Consider the following 22239-nt stretch of genomic DNA (forward strand, 5'->3'; position numbering starts at 1 on the left):
GAAGGAAATAAAAATGATTGGAAGCCATCATGATATACTTGTAAAGGATAATTTGATTATAAGGAGAAAATTGGAAGTACTTGAAAATAATAGTCGCATTAATAATTTACGCTTAATTAATTTTCCAAGGGTTCCGTCAATTTCCCCAAGTGAAATGATAAAGCGTTACTTTCTGGAAATACTTAAAATTCCTGAGAATTCTTTACCACCTTTGTCAAGAGTGTATTATCTACCTACAAAGACTCAGGATTCTCAGAAGAAAGAAGGTGTTGGAAAACCTCAGGAAAGTTCCCTGGACGTTTCTTTATTATTGGAACAATCAGATAGAGAAGTGGCTATTTCAGCCACTCTCTTATTGTCTGTGGCTTTGGCTCCAGACAAAGATTGGATTCTTAAACTTTTCTTTAAAAATAGATCCAGAGACTTCCTGGGTTTCCATATTCAAATTTTTCCTGATGTCTCTAGGGAGACTCAAAAGAGAAGAAGGGAATTTCTATTATTGAAACAAGGTGTGACTCAAATTGGAGGTTTATTTTTCCTTAGATATCCTTGTAAATGTGTAGTGAGGTATTGTACTTTAAAATATGTGTTCTTTGAACCGGCTCATTTGACAGCCTTCCTCTCCAATAAGCGCCTTGAAATGGAATAATATCTAAGTCCAAGTAATAATTTAGCTTTATTTCAGCATCAGATAATGAGCTTTCTTGTTAATTATTAGTTAGTTCAATCACTCCTATTTTTTTTAAAATCATGGATCCTAATTTGGAGGACTAGTGTGTGATTAAGTAGAGAAATAATTTCTTATTATAATTTGATTTATTTCCTGGATGGAAAGTAATTGTAATTGTAATTTTAATATTATGTTATCTTAATTACACTTTCTGTACAAGATGATATGCTTGTCAAATAATGTGAAAATTTATAAATAAATAAATAAATTAAAAAAAAAAGAAAGATAAGGAGCTCAGTCTTAGCCATATAATTTTAGATGGTGGTGAGATATACAGATGGCAATGTCAGACAGGCAGGCTGAGATTGGGGCCTGGATTACTCTAGAGATATCTGGTGTGGAAAGGTAGATTTAGGAGCCATGTTAAGTTATGTTAATCAGATTTTCTATTTCACCTTTACCTATTCAGTTCAAGGTTGGATTACATTACAAGAAGTTGGATCAGTTATCCAAGAAGTTACAATGGAGAGTTTAGTTTGACATGGGCATTCAATAGAGTTGCTAGTACATGTAGATCAGTACAGTTATTAAACAGTAAGGTCATAGTTGCAAGTATATGTAGGTCATCTTTGGCTCATCATTATGTCCTAGAAGTTACATTGGACAGTTTAGAAATGGGCTTTTACAAATACCATTTCAGTCATCAGCATAGAGGTTATACTAAAACCATGGGAGGGAATGGGTATATGGAGAAAAGGAGAGGGCCCAAGACAGAGCCTTGAGGTACACAGATTTGTGGGAGAGTAGTGGAAGAGGAGTCACAATTGCATACACTGAAATGCAATGGGAGAGTTAGGAAGAAAACCAGGAGAGAACAGAACACTGGAATCCCAATGAGGGATTGAGGAGTATGTGGTAATCAACAGTATGGAAGGCCGCAGATATATCGAGAAGGATGAGGATGGAGTAGAAACCATTGGATTTGGCCAGGAACAGGTCGTTAGAAACTTTAGCAAGGGCAGTTGCCATGGAATGCTGTGGGCAAAAACCCAATTGAAGTATGTCAAGAATAGCTTGAGATGAAAGGAAGTCCAGGCAATGGCAGTGAACAGCACGTTCAAGTAACTTGGATAAGAAGGGGAGGAGGGAGATGGGACAATAGTTGTGGGTTCTAGTGAGGGTTTTTTTGAGGAGGTAACTATGGCATGTTTGAAGACACCAGGAACAGTTGCAGGAGAGCAATAGGTTCAGGATGTGGCAGATAGGAGGGATGACAGTGGGAGAGAGAGTGCCAAATAGGTGGGAAGGAATCAGATCAAAGGAGCAGGTAGTGGGTTTGGAGGAAGAGAGATGTGCAGTTTTCTCTTCAGTGATTTCGAAAAGGAAGAAAAAGTAGCAGGGGTTGAAGGGAGGTTGAAAGAGTAGACAGCTGGAAAGGGGGTGGGGGGAGGTGACCTGGTTGAGAACTCAAGGTGAATCTTGTGAAAGAACTTTGCCATTGTCTGGGGGAGAGTGAAGTGGGGATTAGAGGTGGGGAAATTTGAGTAGAGAGTGTCAAAGAGACAGCAAGGGTTAGAGCTAAAAGAGTTGGTTAAATGAGCGTAGTATTCTTGTTTGGTAAGCAAAAGCGCAGACTGAAAGGATATCAGAAGGAATCTGAAGTGTATAAAGTCAGCATGTGAGTGAGAATTAAGCCAAAGACATTCAGCGGGTAGCAAATGTTGGGGGTCACCCAGGGCTGGGATAATTAAGGTGAGTTACATTTAGGTCGTAGCCTAGGTATTTTCCCCGTCTCTGGGATGCACATAAGCTCTGGGTCCAGCTGCAGGTGGCCTTTCTTTTGACCAGCATTGGCCATGTGAAAAAAGGACGTTGCAAAGCACCCTTTATAGACTACTAGCTTAGTGTAGAGCTTCATGGTGTGTAATATTGGGTGATCAAAATTAATCTCTAGTTTAATTTTCTTATTAATAATAATTGTTCATTTCATTACATACAATTTTATTTACTTAAAAACATTATATTAGAACCTATGTAGTTTATTTTGTTTTTGTGCTCTTTTCTCATAAGTGTTCAGTACCCAATCTCCAATGAACACTTATGAAATAAACTACACAGGTTCTAATGTAATGTTTTTAAGTAAATAAAATTGATGTATGTCATGAAATGAACAATTATTATTAATAAGAAAATTAAATGAACTGGTGATTAATTTTGATCAGGTGAAATTATACACTAGTATTATATATTTTATACTTCTGATTATCTACAATTGTAATATTGGGTGCCATTTACTAAATCTGGCCCATAATGTCTTAAAAATAAAAATTAACAGTATGAACTTTATTCTCATATTCACTGGAAGCCAGGGCTGGTCTTGGTTAGGGCACAGGTCTTCGACCTGAGAGCCGCCGCATGGGCGGACTTCTGGGCGCGATGGACCACTGGTCTGACCCAGCAGCAGCAATTCTTATCTTCTAAATATCTCCTGCACATTCTGTAGGTTTCCCCCCCTAGTACTAACTTTGTTGCTTTATTTTGTAAGACTTGTATCTGGTGTATTTGTCTGTCCAGGAGACACAGCAATACAATGTTACAGTAGTCCATGTGAGACAAAACAGTTGCTTGAATTATCATTTGCAAATGTTGTCACTAGGGAAGGCCTAATATGGAGGATCATTTTTAGATTAACAAACATCTTTTTTAGCCTAGCATCAATAAACCCCCTCCTTTACTAACGCATAGTGTGGGTTTTAGTGCCAGTAACTGCTCAGACGCCATAGAATTCCTATGAGCATAAGAGCAGTTACCGCAGCTGCCGGCGCTAAAACCTGCACTATGTGTTAGTAAAGGAGGGGTAAAATTTCCTAATAATTTTTATCACTGGCCTCAAAGGTTCTTTAATAGAAGGTTACAACAGGGACTCTCATAAGTTCGTCCATCAATGCATAACATGAATAAAAAGAAATATTTGCGCACAGATAACACAGTTCTGACATCCTAAAATGCAAGCCCAGTAAGAAAAAAATTCAGAGTTGGTTTTTACATCATGTTGGAGAGGCAGAGCCCAAAGAGTCATTTAGATGAACTGAAATTTCCTTAGGGGATATGAGCAAGTAGACCTTCCTTGCATGATCAACATGCTGTCTGGTGGAATATCTCGCACATCATATTTGTCACACTACTGGCAAAGAAGCCACTTATCTTTGGTGAAACTTTGCCAAGTTTTGGAGTTCAGTGAATAATTCATGGCAATGGTTTAGCCAGACAGCCAATTTTGTGCAGGCCTGAGCCCAAAGTGGGTAGGCATCTCTCTTTCCCCCCATCTGTGTAGCCAACTCTCTTTTCCCTTCTTTCCCACCCAACCCCCTATCTGTGCGGTAGCCACTCTTTCCTTCCCACATCCCCAGCCAGTGCAGCCTCTCTCCTTCGTCCCCAAGCCCATGCAGCATTTCTATTTCTCTTTAGGTTACAAGCAGCGGTTCCTACATACTGCTAGTGGCTGACCCAGAAGCCTTTCCTTTGACGCAAACAAATCAGAGAGGACTTCCAGGTCAGCCACCAACAGTGTATAGTATAGGAACCACTGCTAGTGGCTTGTGGCTACTGGGTGGGTGCGCTTGAGCCCAAACTGGGCAGGCCCGGCCCATCCAGACCCTGATTCAAAGAACATTACTTTTACACAAACTAAACCAGTATTTTTAACATCCTAGAAACTGAGAACAAACAAGGTTTTTGGCTTGAGGCTTAAATCCTTCTATGCCGCCATTTTTTTAAAGTTCCATACCTGATATTCTAGGAATCCATCTCTGTATAAATTGAACACAATCCTGTTCCTTCATTCTTTCCAGGATGCAGGGACAGTTTAAGGCATGATCCAGGTGAGGCACTGGCTCAGCATACCCTTAGCCTGCCTCACCTTTTGCAGCAGTGAGAAGGTGTTTCTTTATTCTCACAAAAGTAGGCTCGTGGAATGAAGGGACAGATCTGGAAGCCCTCACCCAGAGAGGCTTGAGGATCCTTCAAAAAGGAAAGAAGAATATTCCCAAAACCAACCCAGAGTGAAATACTGATATTAAAACGTTCTACTACCTTCGACAACTTTGGAAAATTTGAGCATATTTCTCTGAAGCAGATTTTGCACAACTCCTCTATGCCTACGTGTTATCTCGAATGGACTACTGTAACGCACTATTTGTAGGACTATCCAAGAAAAACTAACAGCACCTGTCTTCTAAAAAACCTCAGTAAATTCTTCACAGTTTATATCTTAAGTAAGTCATTCAAAGACCTCGCCGGTACCGCTGTGTGTAGAAGGTGTTCACAGACGAATGGTACCCAGATTGTCATTGGTCTTTTTATTTTTAATATACTGTATGTTTTCTTCTATGCTTAAACTTTATTCAATAAATTATTTATTTAATGTTAATCTCATCTTTAGTATCAATACAGCTAGGGGGATCAAGTTCCGACATAAAACTATGTTTCGCCTCAGCATTTGGGACCATGTCATCCCAGCACTGACCTCAGTGCATTGGATACTCATAAACAAATGTTGCATATTCAAAGCCCTAACCTTAGCCTACAAATCCTTCCACACCATGATCCCAGGATCTATGCATGATGAGCTCTAAACCTATATACCTAAACACCCTCTAAGATCACAAAAAGAAAAACTCCCGACAGTCTCATCTAGCCACTCACTGTTGTATGAAAAAGCCAACAGTAGCTCATACTCATACTTCATCCCCAAATTCTGGAACAAAACACCACAACCACTCAAGTCACTACTAAACTTTAGGAAGGCAGTGAAAAATCTGTTAACATCCCCAGACCAATACATACGACTATGCCATCCAACAGCAGCCAATAATTCCGAAATCAAGTGCAAGATGCCATACTATACTAAACTCACATGTATCCATTTACAATATATGTAAACAAACAAAACAGCCTTTACAAATCTTTACCTCCAGACACATCTTCTCCCTCTTATCAGTTCTGATTTATGACCCCTTCCACATTCTACAAAATGAGCTGTAAACAATGCAATGTTAATGTAAATCAAAACAGTCCAGTGCTGTATCAGCAGACGCTCCTGCCCTTCCATCGCTGGATGGCTGCCTGAGACCTGATCTGCTGCGGCAGCGAGCAGCGCACAAGGCAGGCATGAGCTTTTTCACGCCTGCCTGATTCCTTACCGCTAACTGAATGGGACCAGGCAGGCGCACGAAAAGCTCGCGCCTGCCTTATGCGCCGCAACAGATCAGGACTCAGGCAGCTGTCCAACGAGGGAAGGGCAGGAGCGCCTGACGATACAGCGCTGGACTGCTGGGGTTACAATAAGGTACCGGGGGAGGAAGTATTTGCTCCATAAGACACACCCTTATTTCCACACACTTTTTTTTTTGGGGGGGAAGTGCATCTTATAGGGCAAAAAAAATACAGTAATTCGGTATACCAATCTGTATTATGTATGTAATGCTGTAACCGGTTCTGAGCTACTCTGGGAGGATGGGCAGTGGTTAAAGCTACAGCCTCAGCACCCTGAGGTTGTGGGTTCAAACTCACACTGCTCCTTGTTACCCTGGGTAAGTCACTTAATCCCCATTGCCCCAAGTACATTAGCTAGATTGTGAGCCCACCAGGACAGACAAGGAAAAATGCTTGAGTACCTGGATAAATTCATGTAAACCATTTTGAGCTCTCTTGGGAGAACAGTATAAATAAATAAAATAAGCAAACTAACTATAGTAACTAAATAAATAAATATTTTCAGTTGTGAAACAGAAGTATCAAAGTGTAAGCAAAAGTACTTGGCCAAGTTATACAGTCAAACAAACCACTTTCAACATTTCCATAATGTCAGATTGCCTACGCACTAACAGGAGCAAACATAAAATGAGATATTCAGAGGCATTGAAGGGACCAAACAGAAAAACCCAGCCATACCGGAGGAAAAATAAATTTCTTACCAAGCAGTAACCATATCTCTGGGCAACCTGAAACAGTCCAGTTCAAGGTCTCTAGATTTCCTTCCACCAAAAACCAGTCATCAAAGCAATATGTGAAAGTGTTTTATTTTTTCTGTGCTGGGAGACAGACATAACTAGAAACTAGATTTTTCTGTCTCGAACACAAAACTTCGCAGTATATTTTATATAATGTTACAAATGTGTGATTTACATGAGTAAACCCAGGAAAATACATACATGGTTTGGATTTATTAACCGCTTTTATGAAGAGATTTACCCAAGATGGTATACAGTATGTACAATTCAACATAAAAATCTTACAATTTTGTTAACAGTATGGGAGAGAGGAGTGGCCTTGTGGTTAGAGCTACAGCCTCAGCACTCTGAGGTTGTAGGCTCAAGCCCGGTACTGTTCCTTGTGACTCCGGGCCAAGTCACTTAATTCTCCATTGCTCCAAATACATGTAGATTGTAAGCCTGCCGGGACAGATAGGAAAAAATGCTTGACTACCTGAATGAAATAACTGCTTAGACATCCTCCATTGATAGACGGTATATAAAATACTAATAAATAAAAGACCAACTATAAACAAATACAATGAGTGAGGTAAACTCAAAATCAGCTAATTGAAACTTAATAATAGGACTACCATGAAATAGTTTCAAAAATAACAGCACTGAAATTAAAATAAGTAGAAATCAGAACATTCAAATAACAGATATGACGCTAATGCTTTTCTACAATACAGCTTATCCTACAGCCAAGGGGCCGTGTAGTTATTAGATGGGGACAAGATTGGTAGTACGGAGTCCATTGGGATAAACAGATGGGAGGTTAAATTCAAGGCAAATTGATTATACATAAGGAACTCATCTAATTACAGTGTGTGTTGCAAGCTAGTCCTGGTGCAGAATGAGTATATAGTAAATCATCCTACGTGTTAAAAGCTTGAATGAAGAACCAGGCTATTACCTGCTTCCTGAAGTAGAGGTAGTCTGGAGTTAGACATAGCACCTCAGTGTAAATGCCAGAGAGTGAGTGTGTGTGTGTGGGGGGGGGGGGGGGGCTACTCCTGAGAAGACTCACTTGCAGGTATCACATTGTACAATTTCTTTTGATGAGGGTACTTATAGTGATGCTCCTTGAGAGGACTTCAGAGGTCGCAAAGGTGTGTAATATAACAAGATTTTTGTTCCTGAGCAGTAAGTGTAATTTCCTAATTGCTTGTGCCTAAAATGTATAGAAAATGTCAATTATTTCTACAAAACTTTGCTTTTGTGACCAGGATAGTCAAATTTTGCAATTTACCATGTGAAAATGCCAAATGTTCATCTTTTCATTCTTATATAAAGTCATAAAAAGCAACAAATGAATCACAATTAACATACATTTATATTGAAGTTATACAAAGATGACCAGAGAAGATTTAGAAGTGAATTTTTCAAGATTTGCAATTATATTGTAAGTCACTTTCACGAATCGGCACCAAAATTTAGTCTCCATCATGTTCTCATTATAATTGTCCTTTGTAATGGCATTCAAAGTCCAGTATATCCTGGTGGAAGCGCTCACCTTGCTCCTTTGTTTATGCTCCCATGTTTTCCTTGAATGTCTCAAGATGAACATCAAAGACATGAACTTTAAGAGATATCCTACAGCTCATTTTAGTATAATTCTTCACCAGATTCTCAACCAACACCATACAGTTTTCAGCCTTGTGATTGCCCAGGAAGCCCCCAACCACTGTGACAAAACTGTTCAAAGCCACTTTTCTCTTTCCTAGTTAGCTTCTTGGGAAATTCCTTGCATTCCAGGATCTTCTTTATCTGTGGTCCAAAGGCACCAGTTTTGACCCTTGCCTCAGACAGATTAGGGAAGATGTCTTGTAGGTACTTGAAGGCTGCCGACTCCCTATCCTTATTTTCACTAAGCCCAATTTAATGTGCAGTGGTGGCATCAGCATCTTCCTAGAGTCTACCAGTGGTTCCCATTTGAAGTTGTTTCTCACTACAGAGTACTCTGTCCACTGTGGCCAGTCCCGCCTTTGGTGAGGCGCCTTTGTGTCCCTGCTGTCCCAAAGGCAGAGACAACAGGAAACTTGGTAAAACTTCCCTGGAGACCCATTAGGAATAGCATCATTTTGAAGTCTCTGATGACCCCCCAGCTGTGCTCATATTTCAAGATGCCTAGTAAGGTCTTGATGCTGTTGTAATCCTTTTCGAGGTGCACCGAGTGAACTAGTGGAAGATATGGGTACTTGTTACCATTATGGATCAGCATGGTTTGATGCTCCTGGATGAGCTGTCAAAGAAGAGATGCCACTTTTTTTGAGTTACAGGTGATTGCAATTGGCTCAGACTGGTCACATTGTGGCAGAAGCAGAGCCCATCTTGATGAGAGCAGGAGGTATATAAAGCTTGGTGATACTTCCTCTGATCTGTGACTTGCACACTTTTATCCAACAAGTTCCAATGCTTGAGCCTAGACATCAAAAGCTCGGCATTGAACTTGGTGAAACCAAGATCTCCGATTAAGTCATTGAGGTCTTTTTGGCTTGGATAGTATCTTTTTGGTTTGAATAGGCGATTAATCAAATAATAAAAAAATAAAACTTAGTATGGATTTCTCTCATCAGCTGCACCACTGATATTGTAAACTGGATCTACATCTCCCTCACTCTCTGATTTGCTGCTCTCTTCTGAAGACACCTGCTCTTTCTCTGGGGGGGAGTGAATATAGGGAGTTCAGGGCAATTTGGCACCGGGGCAATGGATGAAAGAATGTCTGGATAAGTGATTGCAAATGCATGCTTGCCAGTTCGATGTTTGGAAGGGTCCACTATGCAGAAGTAGCACTTGCTTGAGTGGTCACTGGGTTCCCGCCAAATTCTTGGGATAGCAAACTTCATGGCTTTCTTTTCCCCTCTGTACCATCCTGTAGAAGAACAAAAGGAAAATTGTGGTAATGAAAATAAATTAATTTCCCTGTGACTAGTGTGAATGAGATTCTCGCAACATATTTCATATTTGATATATTTTCAAATAACATTGAAAAATTTAAATTTAAATATTTTTTTTTAATTAAACATTCTAAGAAATGTTTATAGCAGAAAATTCCTCCATTCTAGTGAGAAACAAAATTGTCTTACCTTCCAGAGTTTTTTGGCAGTGCTCACATGTGAAGCGAAGTGCACAAGGTTTGTCTTCATCCCCCACAGGTATGCCAAAAAAATGCCTTGCAGGTATTGCACATCTTAGCAAATGCTTCTATGGGAGTACTTTTTTCCTCTTGTCTTGATAAATTGGCCATATACATAGCAAAATGCATCTGCCAGATCTTTGTGCTTTAGTAAAAGGGCCCCCAAGTTTACTCAGCTTGGAACAATGTTCTGCAAAAAAAGGTAAATTTCAAAATATCAATGTCCTGGTCACGAAAGCCAAGTTTGAGGGGAATGATAGCCATTTTCTATACTTTTGTGGCATATGAAATTAAGAAAGAACACATCACCCAGGAACAACAAAAAAATTGTTATATGATAATTACCTCACCTATTGTATCTATAATCAGAATGTCTATCACTAATGAGTGATGTCCTCTGGCACCACCTAGTCTCAGAGAGAGTAAACATTCCTAGTAGATCATAGCACGGGCTATCTCTGCCATAAAATAGTAAATGAATGGACTCAGCAAAAACATGTGTTTAGTTAACGTCTGTTTCTGTACAGACCTCTTTTGCAGGTTGGCAATGGCCTTCAGTAAGAAACACTGAATTCTGGCCTCTATACAATTCATAACAGAAAATATAGATGTATAATTTTCCTTCAGGAGCCATAGCCCCTTGAGCCAACCCTGCCAGAATGGAAACAATCCATAGATTGTTTCACTGGCATCATTTTGATGATGTCTGGAAATCCCATCACCATCTAAACTTAAACATGGTCAAGACTGAGCTCCTTATCTTTCCTCTTAAACCAGTCTCTCCTCTTCTCCTGTTTTCTATTTCTGTGGACAACACCCTTAATCCTCCCTGTCTCATTAGCTCGCAAACTTGGGATAATCTTTGACTCATCTCTCTCCTTCTCTTCACATATCCAATGGACTGCCAAAACTATTTGGTTCTTTCTCTACAATATAGCTAATATCAGACCCTTCCTTTCTGAGAACACTGCCAAGACCCTCACCACCTCTCACCTAGATTACTGCAACCTGCTTCTCACTAGCCTTCCACTAAACCATCTCTCTCCCTTTCAATCTGTTCAGAACTCTTTGCTGCATGCCTCATATTCCGCCATTGTCACTATGCCTACATTACCCCTCTCCTCAAGTCACTTCAATGGCGTATTGACCTACAAGTGTATGCACTCTGCAACTCCTCAGTATTGCTCCTCTATCATCTCTTCTCACACTCCCCACTGGGCACTCTGCTCGTTGAATAAATCTCTTATCTGTACCCTTCTCCTCTACAGCCAACTCCAGACTCTGCTCCTTCTACTTTGCTGCACCATATGCCTGGCACAAATTGCCTGAGCATCCTGCAAATGGAAATGTTGCCCCAAGACGTGGAACCTCAGATACTTCTGGTGGCCTAGAAAAATGGGAATGTGGAGATACATCTGTCAGATCCAGAGAGGCTAGAAACTCCCCTGGTGCCACCGATGCTATCACTGATCGCACCATCTCCATGCGGAAGCGGAGCACTTTCAGCACATTAACCGCCTTGAGGTCCAGAATCAGTCTCCAATTGTTGAAGCCTTTCTTTGAAACTATGAAGTATATTGAGTATTTCCCAGAGCCCAAGTCTCGCTCCAGAATAGGTTCTATGGCTGCAATATCGAGTAATTTGCAGACTGTGGCCTGCACCCAAACCTCCTTCTCGGGATGGCCTGCTGGGGAATCCAGAAAATACTCTTGTCAGAGGACAAAGAAAATTCCAGTTTGTAGCCATTCCTGAGGACCTCAAAGACCCAGCAGTTGGAGGTAATGGCCTGCCATTCTGCCAGAAGCGCCGACAACCCCCCCCCCCCCCCGATACGCAAGGGATGAGGGATGACACACTGGCCTGGCATCAAAATTTCTTCTTTGCAGGAGCTGCTGGACGACTGACATTGAGAACTGCTAAAATGTGGTCTGGTGGACGAAGAGGACCACTAGCCTGCTGAAGGGCTCGAATACGGACAAAAGCGCCTGAAAGGATGAAAATTAGGACACCTCAAACCTCTGGAAGGGTGGGATCTATTCACAGGCAGTGACTTGGGCCTGCAATCTTGCATACAACAGGTCATCAGGTTATTCAAACCCTGGCTGAACAGCAGCTATCTCCAAAAGGCAACCGGCTCACGGTCGCTTTAGAACAGGGATCTCAAAGTCCCTCCTTGAGGGCCGCAATACAGTCGGGTTTTCAGGATTTCCCCAATAACTATGCATTGAAAGCAGTGCCTGCACATAGATCTCATGCATATTCATTGGGGAAATCCTGAAAACCAGACTGGATTGCGGCCTTCAAGAAGGGACTTTGAGACCCCTGCTTTAGAAGATGAATTGCTAGACCACTGCCAGATCCAGAGCATCCTGTGAGCCGAAACGGAATAGATGGAAAGCTTAGCAAAGACTTTCAAGATGTCATACAAGGCATCAGCCTATAATCCACTCCTAAGATTATAAAATCCAAGTCACGGAGCACCACAGTATCAGGATTATGGCGCAGCTTGAAACAGCATGCCCTGGCCAAGAAAGAAGAGGCCAATGCCACCTTAACTCCAGCGGCTGCCGAATCAAACAGACGTTTTAAGGGCAAAATCCACACATCTGTCCTGAACCTCCTTCCCCGTCACTGGGGAGAGAAGTGCGCTTGGTGACCTGCGCCACTGAGGAATCTACCTTTAGAGAAACAAAGCACTTGTTAAAAGGCATCCGTGGAGGAAGCTTCTCCTGGAGGGCGCAGAGAATCTAGAGAGCAGGGACTTTTCTGTTTGCTATTACCTACTGTTTTTCTCCGGAGTGCTTCCCCGACATTAAAGTGCCTATTGCCAACAGGCACTGGAGAAGGAAACCAACAACCATCAGGTCATGTAGCCCAGGAGATAAGAACGCGCTTCCTCCTGTGGCAAGTTTTTCTCCGGAGTGCTTCCCCGACATTAAAGTGCCTATTGCCAACTGGCACTGGAGAAGGACACCAACAACCATCGGGTCCTGTAGCCCGGGAGATAAGAACGCGCTTCCTCCTGTGGCGCGGCCACAGGCGTGTGGCCGCAGGGTGTGCCCTGAGGGGCAGGTCATGCCCCTTATGAGCCACTTGGGAGCCACTGGAGCCTCTGGAGTAGAAACGGAGCTAAGTTAAGCTTAAGTTTATTTTGCTTTGGATTTTGTTCCTAGATTGACAATGGGAAAACGTAAAGGGAAACCTCGAGTCTCAACTCCGGTTATGGCTGGACCCATGGACAAATATTTGATATTACCAGGTACTTCAAGGCCAATAGATAAACCTGATTCATTTTTGGGAGCTTCCTTGAGCTCTCTAGAGCGTACTCCCCCCCCTCCCTCCTGATCTTCCTAGGGGCTTGGAACCTATAGGCTCTCAAGCAGCTTCTTTTGAAGCCTCCAACCCCCAGCAGGCTTTGGAGATTGTATTTTCACAGATGCCTCAAGTTTTTCCTGGAACAATTAGCCAGGCTGAGGGGCTAGAAGAAAATCCAGAGGAAGTTACCTTAAAAGACTTGTGGACTCTTAATATGAGGATGGAGGCAATGTTGAGAAAAGTTACTAATCAAGTTCAGGTTTTCTCCAAGGAAGTAGTAGATAAATTGGGAAATGTAGATGCCAACATTGGGAATCTAGACAAACGTACACTCTCTTTGGGAAAGCAGATAAAGAATTTACAGACATCTATGGTGGCATCTACAAAAGATTCTTTGAATATTCATTATAAGTTAGAAATGAGTGAAAATCAGGTTAGAGCAAGGAATCTAAGATTGGTAAATTTTCCATTGACCCATTTGTTATCCCCTGAGATACTTTTGAGAAGGTATCTCAAGGAGATACTTGGGGTAACTAACTCAGATACTATGATGTTCTCTAACTTCTTTTATATACTTCAAAAGAAAAAAATTCTGGTAGAAGGGAGAATGGATCATTTGAGTGCTGTAGATGTAGATTTAACAAAATTTTTAGAACATTCTCAAGAATTGATCCAAACCCGGGCTACTTTGTTAATTTCCTGTGCAAATGAATTAGATAAAACTTTAATCTTGAAATTATATTTCCAAAACAGAGAGGCAAAATTCTGTGGATATAAGGTTTTAATGTTTCCTGATGTGGCAAAGGCTACTCAACATAGGAGAAAAGCCTTTTTTGCTTTGCGACCTAAAGTTCTTGAAATTGGTGCAACGTTTTTTCTTAAATTTCCCTGTAAATGTTTGTTGCATATTCAAGACAAAGATTATGTTTTTTGGGACCCATTTCAATTAGAATTATTTCTTAAGGGAAAGAAATAAGACTAGTTATTAGCAATTCTCAATGGGGTTATATATAAGTGTAGCGCCATATGAAGGTATATAGGTTATGAAGGAGGGAAAGTTTATTTTCCTCCTTCTATTCCTATTTTTTGATTTCTTTATGTTATCTGAATTATAAGAGTTGTCTTCTTTCAATTGTGGGCTAGATGGATATTCACCTTAAGTGATTAATTTGATTTTGGATGATGTATAAATTACTTTGAAATCCATATCTTGTGATGTTTAAATGGATGTAATATGTTGAAAATACTTAATAAAAAAAAAAAAGGGCATCCGTCATAGGATGAAGTCGTGCCATGGCGCAAGCACATTTTAGGGTGACCCTCCGGAGTCTCCCAGATGTCCATAAAGATCCGAACGAGGTCAGGATAATCAGGAAAAGAGGCGGATTGTGGCCTCTGGTCACTCATGAGGGAACATTCTGCAGTGACAGGCTGCTCAGACTGTAGCTTTAATTCCTGGAAAGAATCATGGGGGGTGGGGGTCACTATGGCAGGAGGAAGTGGGCATTCCTTCTGTGTTTTTGCTGCCGCAGAAAGGGGTCAGTTTCCAGTGCCGGTTTGTCAGGGCGGGAGGCTTTTTTCTTTTATGGGACAGATAGTGTGCATGTGTAACAAGCACAGCATTTGTGCCCATTTAAAAAAAAAAAAAAGAGGTTTCCTGCCCCAAACAGCTGAGTGACAGGAGGCAGCTTTTGGGACTTCCCCTACCTCTCAGCTGTTCGGGCTTTCCCTATCGTTTCTGCGCATACGTGAGAGTTGCTCTCACGGCCATCGGTCGGACGGGAGAGATGGAGATTATGACGAATTTCAATGTGAATCGTTTACATGCAAACTTAGTGTATCAACAGCTCTTTTTGAATCAGCTAAAAAAAATCGGATCAGAGAGACCCACACGGACTTTCCAATCCTCTTTAGTGCATCTAAGCCCTGGAAGCTGTGGATTTGGTAAAGGAATAAAACACTCACCCAGGGTCTCTTGTCTGTTAACAGAGTCCTAAGGGGGCGGGGAGGCTAGAAGGAACATCAAGTAATGAAAGCACATTACTGTTGCAACACATAAGAGAGGGAGGCATGACACTATGTCAACTAAAAGAAATAAGAGCCACAAAATAGCATTTGAAGAAAAAAGCACCATCAGAAGAAGAAAATTTCAGCTAACCAGTTTATAAAGCAGTGCAAGTGATGGTAGACTGCAAGGTAAATGATGCTGTTTTGAGGAGACCCAGAGGTATTTATTTTACAAAGCTGTTTGATTCTGTTTACAACTATGTGTCTTTCGGCTTTCATATGTATACAATACTGGAGTGCACATTAAAGGGAGTTAGAGTCATACTAATCTACAGTGGCTTTCTGCCCTCATTTCCTAAATAATTCTGCTTGTCATTTCACCTAATGCCTGAAGCTGTAAGCAATGGATCCTTCAACTATTTGTGTGCCTTTAAGGAGAAACTGGAGAGCACCAAGTACATTTTGACGCTATTAATATACCTGCCTCTGGGGTAACCCTCAGCCCCAACATCTGGAAAGCCCACTTCACATGCATTAACATGGACCTTGGCCAATACCTACATACAATGTACAGTATATTATTTGTATGCAGGGTAACATCACTGAACTTGAATAGTTTATATCAGTTAGTTTATTATATGTTAGTGGTAAACAGTATATCCAGCATTAATACCTAGGTAGGTTAATAATGCAAGCTACCTATCAGAGCATGAAGTATTGGAAGAAAAGTTAACGCAAGGCGCCTCATACCTGGAAAGGCCAGCCTAACTTGAATACTTGAACTAAGGCCAGGCACAATGAAATATAATAGTGTATGACAATGTATGAATGCCTAATATAAATGGAGTATATAAAGGCTAATTATAAAAGTTAAATCAAATGGAATAGATGTTTTTCTAATGCAAAGAAGGAATATAATAAATATTGAAATATCTCACAATATTAAAACAATAGTCAGATAAAAAGGAAAAACCAAGAAAAAGATATAAAAGGTATGCACAACAATGCTTAGAGTACCAATTATGATTAGACATATAAAGAAACAAATCAAAACGGTAGACGTAGGACACTATCTTTATGAACAGTGATAAACCCTAAAAGATGAACAATGCAGAAATGCACCTATGAACCAATGAATTGTGAATAGAGTCCATAAAGCAACCAGTACGTATAAAAGTGAGATATTTAAAGAAAAACACTATAATCAATGTCTGTGTTAAGACCCGAAGGACGGAGAGTTTTGAGATCATGTATAATTTGTCATTCAACTTGTAGCAATTTGATGTATATTTAATGTATTTTTCTCTGTAAACCGCTTAGAACTTAACGGATTTAGCGGTATATAAGAAATAAATAACATAACATAATATAACATATGTCATCACCTTGGGTTTGAATTGATTGTCTTGAAGACAAAAAATCTTAGATCATGTACAGATTGAGATCAAGCCAATGTTCTACCAGTACTGCTGAAAGAACTTGTCTCCTAATGTTGCTTAGTGTTCAATGATTCCTGTTTTGACCATCCTTTTAGTTTTACCAACATATATCAGCTCACACAGGCATGACATGATGTAGATCAGTGTTCTTCAACCTTTTTACACCCATGGACCGGCAGAAATAAAAGAATTATTTTGTGGACCGGCAAACTACTAAGACTGAAATTAAAAAAAACATTTTCGCCCTGTCTCCATGAGCTCGGTCTCCGCAAACCATCTGATCTCATCCGCACAAGCCTCAGTTATGATTTTATATTGAATGTATTTTATTAAAGTATAAAAAGAAACAATATTCTGTACAATTGTCATTTTATAAATACAAATATACAGAGCAAGGACCAACAAAACCCCTGTCTCCCCTTCCCTTCACATATATCCCCTCTACTATCAAGAAAACTGAACAAGCCAAATTATTACAGAATGCTATACAGAAATATCATGCTAACAGAATACTACAGTCACACATGACAGGAATAGTGTTAGGGGAGTGCCCCTTGGTCAGAGAGAGCCCTAAGCCAGCTGGAAGCTAAAGATGCATTGCCTGGACTTTTCAGTCCCCAGTTATGTCTCTAGCAGGATATATAGTTCAAACCTGATATATTCTAATGACAAAAAAGAAATAAAATGATTTTTTTCCTACCTTTTGTTGTCTCTGGTTTCTGCTTTCATCTTCTTTTCACTCTTTTCCTTCCAGCATCTGCCCTGTCTCTTCAATCCAACATCTGCCCATTCCATCCACTGTCTACCCCTTCCAAAAACTGTCTGTCTCCCCTTGCCATCTCTACTCTAGACCCCCACTTTGGTCTGACATCCATCATCTTCCCTCTATTCCCTCATGGTCTGGCATCTTTCTCCTTTCATCTCTCTTTCCCTCCCCCCTGTGGTTTTTAGCATCTTTCTCTTCTCATTTCCTCCACTCAGATCTGATATCTTTGTCTCCTTCCCCGTTCTCTGGCATCTCTCTCTCTTCTCTTGTCTGGTCTTCCAGTCTTTATTTTCTGCCTCCGTCTATTTTCTGCCTTTCTTACTATGCAGTCCTCAGTTTCCCTCTTTTCACCGTGTCTACCCACAGCATGCTATCCCTTTCCTTCACCCCTCCACTATCTCACTAACTATCTTCTTCCCCCATCCAGCATGTCCTTTTTCTTTATCCCTCCTTCCATCCAGTATGTGTTCCCTTCACTATTTCCATTCAGCATTTGCTTTCCCTTCTCCCCACTTCCATCATTTACCCTCTTCTCTCTCCCCCTTCTCCCCACTTCCATTATCTGCCCCTTCTGTCTCTTTTCCCCCACTTCCATCATCTGCCCCTTCTGTCTCTTTTCCCCCACTTCCATCATTTGCCCCCTTCTCGCAATCTCTCCATTCACCACAGGCCCATCTCTCTCCCTTCCTCTCATCTTTCTTTCCAATTTTGGTAACAGCCCCCCCCCCCTGATGACACTCAAGATTGGCAACGGGCCTCCTTCTCCCCCGGCATCTACAGCACTTCAGATTGGCAATGTGGTGCTCAGTCCAAAGCTTCCCTCTGACTTGAACTGCTTGGGCGGAAATAGGAAGCTGCATCAGAGGGGAAGCTTTGGGCTGAGCACCGTGTTGCCGATCTGAAGTGCTGTTGATGCCGGGGGGAGGAGGCCCGTTGCCAATCTTGAATTGCGTCACGGGGGGGGGGGGCAATGCCGCCCATCGCTGTTGCAGCCCAGACACTGCCGATGGCCCCAATCCGATCTCGCCGGCCCTGCGCAGATTGGCAGGAATTTTCTGCGGACCGGTGGTTGAAGAACACTGATGTAGATGACACAGCTGGTGTTGCAATCCGACGAATGATGTAAATGGAAAGTATGATTGGTCACCGAAAGTATGAAGTTACTGATTTCCAGACTAAGAGGACAAACTGTACATTGCCACATTTCCTGTGGCCTATGTTTGTGCTCTATGGTCAGGGACCGAGTCTGGAAGTCTTGACGGGACTAATTTTTCTTTCAGATTTTTGTCTCTCGTGTATGCCATGACAAGTTTTTTGTTCAGTAAGCACTCACAGCCCTCAAGAATTTTCCAATGTGTTCTGATGATCTTATTGATATCTTTGGATAAATATGTATCGTGTAGGGAGCAAACAGTCCCTGGAGCAATCTTTATTGACGGTTTTAATAGCTCAAACCTTTCTCTCGTAACTTTATTGTAGCCTAAAGCTATTTGAGAAGAAGGATATCTTCTACTTTGAAATCTTTTAGCTAATTCTGTGGTATTTGTTTCAAAATCTTGATGGATAGTACATATCCATTTCAGTCTTAGGAATTGGGTATATGGTGGATAGTGATTACTTGTATAATACAAGTGTGTTTTCTGTATAAAGATGGTTGTAAACTTGTTTTCACCTTTGCATATCAAAGGGTCTAGAAAATTAATCTTTATGTCATCATGGTTTATCTTAAATTTCAAGTGGAGATCTCTCATGTTGAACCACCTAAAAAAGGCATCTAATGAAAGCTCATCTCCATTTTGAAATGGATGATCTCTCAATAGATATTTTTGAAATTGGCTACAAATAAGTTAGCGAGGTTGGGTGCCATGGCTTTGCCAATGACCTGCTGATAAAATGTTCTTTGAATTTCAAAGTAATTCTCTGTTAGGACCATTGTTGCGAGAGCCATAATAAGTCGGTTCGCGATCCTTGATGAAATCTCTGCCATCTAGGGTGTTTTCTATAATGGCCAAGGTGTTGATCTGGGGGATATTAGTATAGAGTGCTTCTATATCCAAGGTAACTAGAATGATCTCAGACAAATTACATTCTATTTTGTCCAAAAGGCTGATGAAATGAGTGGAGTCCCATATGTAGGAGTCAATTGTAGATATGCAAGGTCTAAGAAAGTGGTCCACAAAAATTGATAAAGGTTCCAGAACTGATCCATTCGCTGTAACAATTGGCCTGCGAGGTGGCTCGGACAATGATTTGTGTATTTTTGGAATGATCGGATTGTGTATTGTTGGAATGATTGGATGTTCAACCTTCAGGAAATCCTTTTCCTTATGTGTGAGGAGACCTGCTCCATTTGATATGCCAACCAATTCTGCAATTTCCTCTTTGAGTCATTCTGTAGATTCTTTTGCCAACGATAGATAGTATTTCCTGTCAAGAACCTGTCTCAGGACTTCACGCATGTAGTCTTGTCCTATTGAGGATCACAATGCCCCCTCCTTTGTTAGCTGACTAGGCCACTACCTAGAGCAGCAGCTTATGAGAGGTGATGGGAGCTGCTGCAGTCAAGGGGAAAAAAGTAGGTCTTGTTAGCCAAGAATCAGCAGTACTTCCTTTTACATGCCAGGAGAATAGACAGTTTTAAACAGCTCATTTAACCCCCCCCCCCACACACACACGCACACAAACACACACACTTTTTTTTACAAAAGTGCCAGCCATGGCGGTAACAGCTCCGATGTTCATAGAATTTCTATGAGCATCCAAGCTGTTACTGCCGCAGCCGGCGCTAAAAACCACACTATGCTTTTGTAAAAGGGAGGGTTAGCCAAGTAAATAAAAATTGTCTTCTATATAATGATTACCTCACCATTACCATTCTCAGGGGGCTGCCAACTTCTTCTGAATTGGAGAGGGAGCATTATTGGGGAGAGTAGGATTAGTACAAGAATATTAGAAACTTTAGGTAAATCTTCAGCCTTGTCCCACCCTCCCCCAAAGACTTTGTTAATTATCATAAAAATAGTCATACTGAGTAAAGCCTATGGTCCATCCAGCCCAGTATCTTGTTTGCAACAGTGGCCAATCCAGGTCACAAGTACCTGGCAAAAATCCAAATAGTAGCAACAATCTATGTTACTAATCCCAACAATAATGACCAACCTTCTCAGAACAATCTTGTAAAAATGGAAATTTGATCATATCACGCCTTTTCTGAAGGAAGCCCAATGACTTCCAGTCAAACATCGCATTACTTAATAATAATAATTATAGCTTATATACCACAGGACCATGAAGTTCTATGCGGTTTACAAAGATTAAAAGATGGTACAGGTTGAATGAACTTGAGAGGAAAGAGATCGAGTTAATAGTTCAAGGTAACCGATGTTGAAGAGATAGAGTTGTACGGGTCAGTTGTTTAGATACATCAGGAACAGATATGTTTTTAGGCATGTCCTAAATTCCCCATAAGTGGAAGGCGTGAGCAATTGTTCTAGATCTTTACCCCATAGTGCTGCTTGGTTGGAGAGAAGGTATTGGTGGTGTCTTTTGAACTTACATCCTCTAATGGGGGGGGGGGGGGGGGGAAACGAAGATCAGGTGTGTGCTTCTCTTGTGTCTGTTGGCAGAGAAGGAAAAAAGGTCAGTTATGTAATTGGGGGCTAGGCCATATAGTGCTTTAAAGCAGAAGCAGGCAAACTTAAACTTTGCGCGTGCCTTGATCGGTAGCCAATGTAACTGCCGGTAGTAAGGTGTCATGTGGTCAAACTTCCTCAGTCCAAAAATCAGTTTGACTGCTGCATTCTGTATTAGTTGTAATCGTCGCATATTCTTTTGGGAGATAGCTAAATAGGCGATATTGCAGTAATCAAGTTGACTCAGTACAAGTACTTACAAATTACTCTTATTAACTTTCAAGGTCCTAATCGCAAAAGAACCACTTTACCTAGCACGCCAGTTTACATATACACTGACTAGGAACCCAAGATCAGTCAACAAACTATTCCTCAACATCCAATCCTAAACGGCAGGGGTGCCCACACTTTTTGGGCTTGCAAGCTACTTTTAAAATGACCAAGTCAAAATGATCTACCAACAATAAAATTTTATAAAACACAAAGCACACTGTACGCAGAAAAAATGTTAATTATTTATATTCCGGGGGTTTTTCAAAGAGGTTAAGGCAGATGACTTTATGCAATGTCAGTAACAACCATACAAAAATAGCCAAATATAACCCCTCCCTTTTTACTAAACCACAATAGTAGTTTTTAGCGCAGGGAGCTGCACTGAATACCCTGCACTGCTCTTGATGCTCACAGGCTCCCTGCGCTAAAAAACGCTATTGCGGTTTAGTAAAAGGGGGCCACAGTGCAAAATATAGAAAGCAGATATAAATTCTCAAAACGGACACATTTTGACCACTACATTGAAAATAAAATTACATTATATTACATTGATGTCTTCTATCCCGCCAATACCTTTCAGTTCTATGCGGTTTACAATAAGAAATTAGCCTGGGCATTCCCAGGGAGATTACAAGATTGATAGCTATAGTATGCGTCGAGATCTGGGAATGGTCGATACAGTTTGGTTGGATCATTTGACAAACTTCTTGAATAGTATGGTTTTCAGTTCTTTCCTGAATGTTTTGTAGTTGGGCATCATGGTCAGCAGATTTGAGAAATGGTGATCTATTTTTGCTGCTCTGGTGGCTAGTAGACTGTCATATATTTTTTTGCTTTGCATGACTTTGATTGGGGGGTGGGTAGTGTGCTTCAGTTCTCCTTGGTCTGGATGTGTTTTTCCAGATTAGGCGGTTGTTCAGATAGCTTGGTCCATTTCCATTTAGGGCTCTGAATAGGGTGCA

The 22239-nt window shown here is 41.0% G+C and overlaps 1 protein-coding gene across 4 annotated transcripts in view; it reads right to left on the minus strand.

Moving 5' to 3' along the window:
- CDIPT (CDP-diacylglycerol--inositol 3-phosphatidyltransferase) overlaps nt 1-22239 on the minus strand; it is a 65708-nt gene that overhangs the window by 38375 nt on the left and 5094 nt on the right. Inside the window, exon 2 of one of the 4 annotated variants that reach the window (XM_033944999.1) lies at nt 4458-4690. The exons of the other annotated variants lie outside the window; for them this stretch is intronic. Within the exon in view, the coding sequence (XP_033800890.1) occupies nt 4458-4512 (55 nt within the window). The 5' untranslated portion in view covers nt 4513-4690. The remainder of the gene's footprint in view (nt 1-4457; nt 4691-22239) is intronic. 4 annotated transcript variants of the gene reach the window in all.

This window comes from Geotrypetes seraphini, chromosome 5 (genome assembly GCF_902459505.1).
Source record: "Geotrypetes seraphini chromosome 5, aGeoSer1.1, whole genome shotgun sequence".
Classification (NCBI taxonomy): Eukaryota; Metazoa; Chordata; class Amphibia; order Gymnophiona; family Dermophiidae; genus Geotrypetes; species Geotrypetes seraphini.